General features: G+C 49.4%; 1 protein-coding gene across 1 annotated transcript in view; it reads left to right on the top strand.

Moving 5' to 3' along the window:
- Nucleotides 1-9,251, top strand: part of LOC101624389 (aldo-keto reductase family 1 member B10) — a 48,116-nt gene continuing 38,865 nt past the window's right edge. Inside the window, exons 1-3 of the mRNA XM_012720774.1 lie at nt 1-12; nt 885-1,019; nt 5,945-6,040. Of these exons, the coding sequence (XP_012576228.1) occupies nt 1-12; nt 885-1,019; nt 5,945-6,040 (243 nt within the window). The remainder of the gene's footprint in view (nt 13-884; nt 1,020-5,944; nt 6,041-9,251) is intronic.

The following is a 9,251-nucleotide window of genomic DNA, read 5'->3' on the forward strand; positions in this document are numbered from 1 at the left end:
ATGGAGGAGCTGGTGGGTAGAGTTAGGCCACCTGGCTCCAGAACTCAACTCTGTTTTACTCCCTGTCAGGCATTACTTCAAACACTCAACAGGCATTAACTCAAGTGATTCCCACATTTAGAAGATCTTACTACTCACTTTACCAAGGCCCGGAAGTGTTGAAAATTACCCCGGGTCACAAATTCCCAGAGGTACAGATGACCACACTGTGTCCTTAAGGGTCTTCATCTGGCAACAGCTTGTGTCTTGTTGCCAGTCATCTGTGTAAACGTGAGTCAGGGCCTGTGCCCAGAGTTAGTCCTGACTGAACCCTGGCTTCAGCCTTGTAGCGTTGCCAAAACCAGAGCTCTATATGGATGTTGATTTTAAGAAGCAGAGATGAAAACCAATATTTGCAGATTTGGACTGTCTTCAGCGTCCATTATCAAAAAATCTTTTCAAAGGAAGCTACCCTTGGAACCAAGATAGACAAATATTTACTTAAGACATAAATTGCTTGAACACCTTCACACATTGTAGTTGGGCTTCTCTATCTGCTTGCTGGGCCCACACACTCTTATAATGTAGATACTCCTGTGGACATCTCTGGCAACCAGAAATAAAAGCAATAGCCCTTGGGTGTCAATCATGTCCTGTGGGAATTTGAGGGGGACTGCTCTTTTCCTGAGTGCAGAATAAACTAATATCAAGCTTCTCAGCCCACCCTTGTTAAAATTTTTCTTATTGGACTTTCCCTCTTAGTTTCCTTTCATTTAAAAGTTTTTTTTTTTTTTTCCCCCTCTCCCCCTTGGGTAGAAGGTCTTGGTGTTGCCGGGGCTGCTGTGCCATCTGGTGTTACCGGTATTGCAAGAACAAGCTGTACCCTAAGTCTCATTCCTGTCCAGGTGCCCCCTCATGCCAATATCGGCGTCCCTGACCTGGGGCAGAAGCAAACACAAGGGAATGATATTCCACCCTGTGGCCGTGTGGAATCAGACAACCATGAACTGCTCTTCACTGGAGCTGGGGTGTCTGCCCATGTAAGTACCAACACATACACGCTGGGCGCCAGGGCAGAGATGGCTTTCAGCCAAGGGCGGCTCCACCCTTTGTACCCCATCCACATTGTGAGGTCCGGTGCTGGGGTCGACAGCCTGCACACAGGTTTGGGGGTGCCTTTGCAAGCCCAGGGACACCGTGGTCCACATTCCCTAAGTGATCACATCCACTGCAGAAAAGCAGACAACTGAGGTACTGCCATAGTCAAGTTCATGCTCAACGATGGCCTGAAGATTAACACTGCCAAGAAGTGGGGCTTGACTAAGTACAAAGCGGAAGGATTTGTAAACAGGGTCGCTGAATAGTGTCCATCCCTCATAGCCTGGACCAACGGTAGGCTCTGCATTTATGTCATGCTGAGGGCTGGCCTTCCCCGAGTCACAGCACAAAAGTCTAATTCCTACCTCGAACGTGACATCAAGCCATCAATCAGTAATTGAGACATCACTGACATACACCAATGTGTAAGATTAAGGTACCCAGCATGTTGGTTTGATTTATATCCACTATGAAATGTCTGCATAGTTCATTTCACATCGCAATAAAAAGAAAAGAAGGAAGAAGCAATGAGAAAAAGATTTCTCTCTGTGATAAGAGCTCCTTAGATTTACTGCCTTGGCTTTCCTATGGAGTGTGCAAGAATACTCGTGGTGGTCCTCTGGGGGGCTCCTCCCATCCTCATTCATCCAACTCCTGCAAGTTGGTACCTTTAACCCCTTCCCTCCATCTATTCTTCTATGAGGTTGCTTTTTTCTTTTTCTTTATTAAAGGAGATTCTACAGTTAAGTGAGAGCCTATGGTGTTTGCCTTTCTCTGAATTATTTCCTTTGGTATAATGCCTTCAAGAGCCATCCTGCTTCTCACACATCATTAAGTCATGTTCCTCTCACCACCTCCACTCACTTTTTTTTTTTTTAAAGATTTATTTATTTGTGCATACAGACTGGCGTGCAGGTCAGAGGCTCAGGGGCGGCAAGAGGCTTCACCAGAGACAGAGTGGGGAACAGAACAGGCAGATCGACGAAGTACACTGCTGAGGGGAGCAGCGAGCAGCGGACCGGTCAGGAGAGGTCTGCCACCCATGTGGTCACCTCCGGGGCAGGCGGGAATCGAACTCATGCGGAAGCGGCTTTAGATTCTCAGTGCTGTACTTTAACCCGCTGCGCCACCAGGGACGGCCCAGAATTTTTTTTTTTTTTTTAAGATCTATTTATTCATGCTTACAGAACTGGGGTGTAAGTCAGAGGTGTGAGGGGTGAGAGGATTCACCAGAGTGGGGAGCAGAACAGGCAGATCTACAGAAATACACTGCTGAGGGGAGCAGTGGGTGGGTGGGGGTGGGGGTGGGGGGGGTCTGCCATGTCATGTGGGTCAGCAACCTGGCCAGGATTGAACTCAAGTGTTATAGTGGCTTCAGAGAGCTTCACAATGCGGTGCTTTAACCTGTTGCGCCACCAGGGAGAGCCTTCCACTCATTTTTACCCCAGAAAATTCTCTGCCATCCCACACATGGACAGGAGGAGGAGTGCTTTTCCTCTCTATTCACAGCTGGGTCACCAGGCCTGTTTAGGGGACTGAGTATTAGTTCCAAAATGTCCTATTGTCCAAGAGTAGGGTGATCACTCAATGCAGGGACCCCCCCAACATTACATGGGGTACCCGAATGTGCAGACCATGCTTTCTCAGAATTCCCACTATCATTAGTCATCTACAAAAACATCTAAGTATCTCTAGAACAATCCTCAGGACCCTGGTTTCATGGCATTGGTACAGTTTTCCTGGGGTTGGTATAGAGACAGTGTTGGTTCTGCTTGAGTCCTCAGCTAGTTTTGCTCTTAGAATGTAGGTGAATGTAAGCGAAATATGTATGTACAGAAACAGCGCATTGATTACTTGCGTCTGAGGGAGAGGAAATGAGCTCTTTTGTGTTCTGCCATAATTTTGGGATTTGTTTGACTCTCTCAATATGTTTTTTTTTTTAAGTGAAAGAGTTATTTATTTATGCATACAAGAACTGGGGTACAGGCCAGAGGTGCAAGGGGGTGAGAGGATTCATCAGAGTCGGGAGAAGAATGGGCAGATCGACAAAGTACACTACTGAGGGGAGCAACGGGCAGGTCAGGAGAGGTCTGCCGCGCCATGTGGGTCACCTCCCCGGCAGGGAATTGAACTTGTGCTGCAGTGGCTGCGGAGAGCTTCATAGTGCTGTGTGTTAACCCATCGCACCCCCAGGGAGGGCCTCGGCTCTCTCAATACTTGTTTCTGCATTAGCCTCGTTTAGTTTTCAGATAATAACAAACTCTTATGTCTAGACCTCTCCTCCTGGGCCTCACCTGGGAGCAGCCCGGTTGGGGAGGAGGGAGGGATTTATTTCCTCTTCTCTGGGCCTTATCACTCATCTCTGACTTTATTTCAAGCCTTGAACTTTCACTCTACACATCAGTTTCCATTGATGAAGACACAACAGTCTCTTCAGGGACACTGTGTCTTACACCATTCTGAGCCAGATTTATCCATTTCCCATGTCAGAGGCAATCAAGCGGTGGTTTCTGGGAGTGTCCTGGGGTTTCCATCACAGTTCTGTGAGGCATCTGGCTTCTAGCCCCAGAAGCCTCAAGCTCTCACCTGGCTGCTTATTTCCTGGCTGTCCCTGCCACCAGGATAATAATTTTCCTCACACCTGCACAGTTTTCGGGAACACAGCCCTGGCTAGCTGTTGAGACACTGAGACGCACATCTGATCCACACAAGCATGAGCCCTGCCGAGCCCAGCCCACACCTGTATCCACAGGGAGAGTCCTCCAGGGCTCTCTGTGGGCAGGTATGGGCTGTCCAGGAGGGGTCTGGCTCTATGTCAGCTGGCCCCACGATCTCTCTGAGTGTCCTCCAGTAACTGCTCTGGTCCCAGCCTCCTGGAGGCAGGCACAGCAGGCTGTGAAGTGGCTCTTACCCATCACATTATGTACTTGCCTGAACATGACTGTGGACACAATGTTCTAGTTCTGACCTGCAAGATGACGGCTTAAGGGAGTCACGGAGGTGCAAGATTGAAGTCTAGACACAGGCTGTGTCCAGACAGCCACGTAGGGCTTATTGGAACATACAAGTTGCCTCTATCACAAGTTCTGTTGCTGAGGAATGGTCAGCTACGTGCCAACCTTGTCCACATTTCCTTTGAAGCTTTCAAAGATGGTCTGGAAAAGTAGCAGTTGGTCCTATTTCTACCCGTGCCCACCATGGAGACTGTATCTATTCATTCATTCACTCATTCATTCATCTGATAATATTGACTCTTCATTGAGTCAATATTGACTCTTCATTGAGTCAACGAGCTGGGCGAATGTAGCAGGGCTCAGTTCTGGCCCTTAGGAAGCTTCAGGAGAGAAGAAGGAAAGGAGGGGAAGGGAGAGAATGTGCCGGGAAGGGAAGAAGGAAGAACAGAGGGAAGGAAGGAGGAGAGGAGGAAGAAAGACAAGAGGGAGGGAGGGAGGAAGGGAAGAGGGAGGAAAGACAGAGAGGGCAGAGGCTTCTGTAACTTCCTGGTCTAGACAGTCTGAGGAAAACGCTAAGAGAGCATCACATTGTCCATGATTCACTCCAGGATTCTGCCTGGTGTGGCTGAGGGGGCTTCATGGGGAGTGGAGGGAGCGCCTGGTGTCCAGACCTGATTGGGGGGGAGAACCTGGCTAGGCAGGGTGGGTGAAGCTGGCAGTGGAAACAGGGGCCCTCACCAACGTCAGGTCTGACCTCCAAACCAACAGCAAAACCGAAGCGGCAGCTGTGGTGACTCTGAGGGTCCTGCTCTATGCGCCATCGGAAACAATGCCCTGGACCCAGCACCCTTCCAGGTGGGAACACTCCAGGGTACAGGGCATGAGGGCAAATGCCTGGAGTCCGTGTGCCCTCAGCCACCTCTCAGACCTTCTCCAGCAGCTCACTTTCAAGGCCTCCGACTGCCTGAGCCTGAAACCCTGGAAACAGGATTCAGGGCCGGCTCCAGGCGAACATGTTTTCACTGGGTTTATATACAAGAAAGGAGCAGAAGACCTAGGGGAATTGGGACTGGGTCTCAGAGACCAGACTCAGGGAGAGTTAAGTCACTTTTATGGTGTTTGTGGTGATGCTTCTTAACAGAGAGGAAACTGGAAAGCTTCCTGTGAGAGGCCCAGAGAGGAAGGGACGGGAGCTCAGCTGGGACAGGCCCGAGGCCAGGAGAATGCCAGTCAGCCTCCAGAGCAGGCCTGGATCTTCCCTTCCCCTCCTGCATATACTTCCTTAAGGAAGGAACACGACTTTCTTCCTGTCTAGTCCTTTTCCTTCCTCCTGTGCAAAAAGGAAGAGGAAACTGAGGTGCGGAATAAAGGCGGTTGAGGGGTACGGGGAAACATCCTGAGGCATCAGGGTATCCTCACTGCCTTACTTCTGGGTTCTGCCTTTTCCCTCCAGCTCAGGTTCTCCCTACCCTCAGGCTGACACCCTCCCCACACACCTCTTGCACAGGCTCTGTGTGGCTGCTCTCCCGGGGCTCCTGCACCCTGGGGTTTCCCAGGCCAGTGCTCCTGGTACCAGCGTACTTGAGCACAGCAGCTCCAAGTGACAGCTGTTTTCCCCAAAGTGCCTCTCCTATGACCCCCTTGGGTCTCCAAGGGCCCAACTGGAGTGTTCCATGAGTCCTTTCCTCTGCACATCAGTGCTGAGGCTGCTACTCACCCCCCTGTTCTGGTCCATGATTTCTTTCTCCTGCACAGTGGGCTGTGGGGGGCAACTTCCCTGCCGGTTCATGAGGACTGGACAAGAAGAATCATTCTGGAAAAAAATCCCTCCTCAGAGAGGTGCTGAGCTTCCCTGGAGACAGCCCTCCCCAGGGTGGTTTAAGATTACAAGGGTTGGCCTTTTTAGCTTATAGGAACAAGCTTCCAAAGGAAAATCAGTAAAGCTTGGTGCTGGACTCAAGGCCTCCTGTTTTTATGCTGATTCTAAGCAGCTCTGGACCTCAGGCTGTGTGAGTTCATGTCCCTGGGGCATCTCTGGGTTACCCAAAGGCAAACTAAGCTGCTAAGGGGCTGACAAGTCCAGATGGAGGCCTGTGAGCAGCCTCAGGAGGAAATGAGAGTTGCTTACTCAGCCTCCCACCCCCACCCCAACACTCCCCCCAGCAAAGCCTCAAACCAGCAGGAAAGTGCTGCGGAGGTGTTGGGGTGCAGGTGGGAGTGAGGGCAGGGAACCAGGCAGGTTTCTGGGGGTGGGACTGTGTAGACAAGGGGTGCTATTCGGTGCTGTTCAACCTTCAACACGAATCACCTGGAAATCATGTGGGTGGATTCTGACTTGGTGGGTCTGGGTGGGGCCTGAAACCCTTCACCTCTGGCTAATTCTTAGTTCAGTCCCCAAACCTACACTTGGAGAAGCTGGGCGGGCACGCAAAGGGAACTGGGGAGCGTTCAAAGACATTTTCCTGCTTCTGAACATTGCCGCCCATCTTGCTCTAGACCTGGGTTTTGTTCCAGACAGCTCTAAAGAGCTTTTCATTTTATTTGCCCAAGTAGACTGTTAATCCTGGTTCCCTTTCCCCAGCATTTTAGGCCCACTTTGTGTTGTTTTGCCTGGAAAGGCACTGACATGGGTATATGCTGCCCTCTGTCGGTGAGGTCTGGCAGGCCCTACCTGTTCCACCTGCCGGACCTGGACCCCGGCTGGGCTGGGGCTGGTCAGCCAGCCTCAATTTGTGGGGCAGTTCCAGAAAAGGTGTCAAATTCATCCCCTCACCCCCAACCTCGCATTCTGGAACAAACCCACAGATGCCCACATTTTTCCAGCTTTAAAACAGGTTGATTTTGCAGAGTTTTGCCTGGGAGAGGGGAGGGAGGACTTGGGAGGGGGGAATCACAACTGGGGGGGGGTGTGGTGTTGCTGGGAAGGCTCAGAATGGGGAGCTTTTTGTTCTTTTCGTGAGAGAGAAGAAAGAAACATCAAAGGCCTTCCAAGCTATTCTGATAAGCAGCGTCTTCTCCCAGCAGAAAACCCAAAGGATCTCATTTGACATGTGAGGAAAGTGAGGCTCAGAGAGATTAAGTAGGAGGCCACTGAGATGGGAAGGCTGGCACCTCTGTCTTGGAAGGAGCCGCCTTCTGCATGAACCCCAAAACCAGGAGGGTGACAGCAGAACTCCCCCACACCAACTTGCAAGAAGAGCTTCTCGGTCAGGAGTTGTGAAGTGGGGGGTTGCAGGGAGGCTCAACTGATTGTTGTTGTTGTTGTTTTTAATAATAATTCATTTTTACATCATTTTGTGCATTTTCCCATCTCAGTTGTAATCCCCTTGGGCTTCCCATCACCAAATCACCCGTGTGCCATCACCATAGTCCAGTGCATTTCCCTCCCCCCCACGGTTTTTGATCCCATCCCCACTCCACCCCCATAAAATGTCTCTGGTATAGAGCTGTTCTTCATCATTATTATTATTATTTTCTTGCCTGGTCTGTTATACTCCTGCTATGAGTGAAACCATTCGGTTTTTTTCCCTTTTCTTTCTGGTTTATCTCACTAAGCACGATCTTTTCCAGCTCTATCCATGTTGTTGCAAAAGGCATGTGTTTCTTTTTTTCCATTGTGTGTATGTACCACATCTTTTTAATCCAGTCATCCATTTTTGGGCATTTGGGCTGTTTCCATGTCTTTCCAATTGTAAATAATGCAGCAATAAACATGGGGGTGCAGGTGTCTTTTTGAATCAGAGTTTTTGTGTCTTTTGAGTAGATACCTGGGAGTGGGATTGCTGGGTCGTAGGGAAGCTCCATGTTTAGCAGTTTGAGGAACCTCCAAACAGTTCTCCATAGTGATTATACTAGTTTGCATTCCCACCAGCAGTGCAGGAGAGTTCCTTTTTCTCTACATCCTCGCCAACATTTTCAACTGTGGCATCCGCAGACCCCATATTAGGAAAAATATGCAGACCACCGAGATAGCCTCCAGGGAATGTCAGGCCCAGAACTTCCCTTTAATGTGATTCTGGCAGACTAGGAGACAAGGGAAAAGAGAACTTCTTCTCCCTGAAAATAACGAAAGCAAAGTCTTCCAGTTTCCATGGTACCACGGAGCACCTGGCTGAGGTCAGATTGCGTCCATAATCCAGCAGGTAAGTTCACGAGCGAGCCACTAGGGGGAGTGTTGACTCCTTGTGGGGGAAAAGTCTAAAGGAAAAACCCCAGACAATGTGTCTACTGTGGGGCAAAGGAACAAAAACAGTTTAAGGCTTCAGAGAGTTTCTGAGTTGGCAAACACGGGAAGATGTGAGGGACTAGGGGTGCCTGAGGGTACGTGGAAGATCTAAGCTTTTCCATCCCTTCCTGTGTTTGCACATTTGCCTGTTGATTTGTGTCCTTTAATATCTTTGCAATACATCAGTGATGGGTAAATGGATTTCCTGGGTTTCCTTTGGCATTCTAGCAAATTAATGGAATCTGAGACAGGTGTTCTGGGAGCCTCTGATTTGAGCCAGTTAGTCAGAAGCACACATAATAATCTGGGGTTTGTGGAAGCAATCTGAAATTTGAGAAGAGGGTCTTGATAATCTCTGAGTTATTTATTTATGCATACAGAACTGGGATACAGGCCAGAGGTGCAGGGGTGGTGAGAGGACTCAACAGAGACAGAGTGGGGAGCACAACAGGCAGATCAATGAAGTATACTGCTGAGGGGAGCAGCGAGCGAGTCAGGAGATGTCTGCTGGGCCATGTGGGTCACTCCCTGGCCAGTGATCGAACTTATGCTGTAGTGGCTGTGGCTGTCTTAGTGCTGTGCCACCAGGAGGGCCCGATAATCTCTTACTTATAAGAGATTTATAAGATCTGATTTATAAGATTTATGAGACCGCCGATTTATAAGGCCAAATGATGCATGGACTTCCTGGTACTTGCAGCCGTTTTCTTGGAGTGAGCCGTGAGCCTGGGCAGTCTGGAGCCATCTCTAGGTAGGTAATATTAAAGTTGCCTTGAATTCACAGACATCTTCCTGAAGTCTAATAATTACTTGTTGAGGTGGGGAAGCCTTGACCCCCAGATACTCTGTTGGAAGTTGAGTGTAGAAGAACACCACCAATGAAAACAACTTCTCATGTAATGGCTGGCCGTCTTCTTTGGAAATAAGCCTATTGGGTTCCCCTGCTCAGTTTTAGGAACTCCTAAATGGGTTCCACTGCCCTTTTTTTTTTTTTT

This window comes from Condylura cristata, unplaced genomic scaffold (genome assembly GCF_000260355.1).
Source record: "Condylura cristata isolate star-nosed mole 26May11 unplaced genomic scaffold, ConCri1.0 scaffold00005, whole genome shotgun sequence".
Classification (NCBI taxonomy): Eukaryota; Metazoa; Chordata; class Mammalia; order Eulipotyphla; family Talpidae; genus Condylura; species Condylura cristata.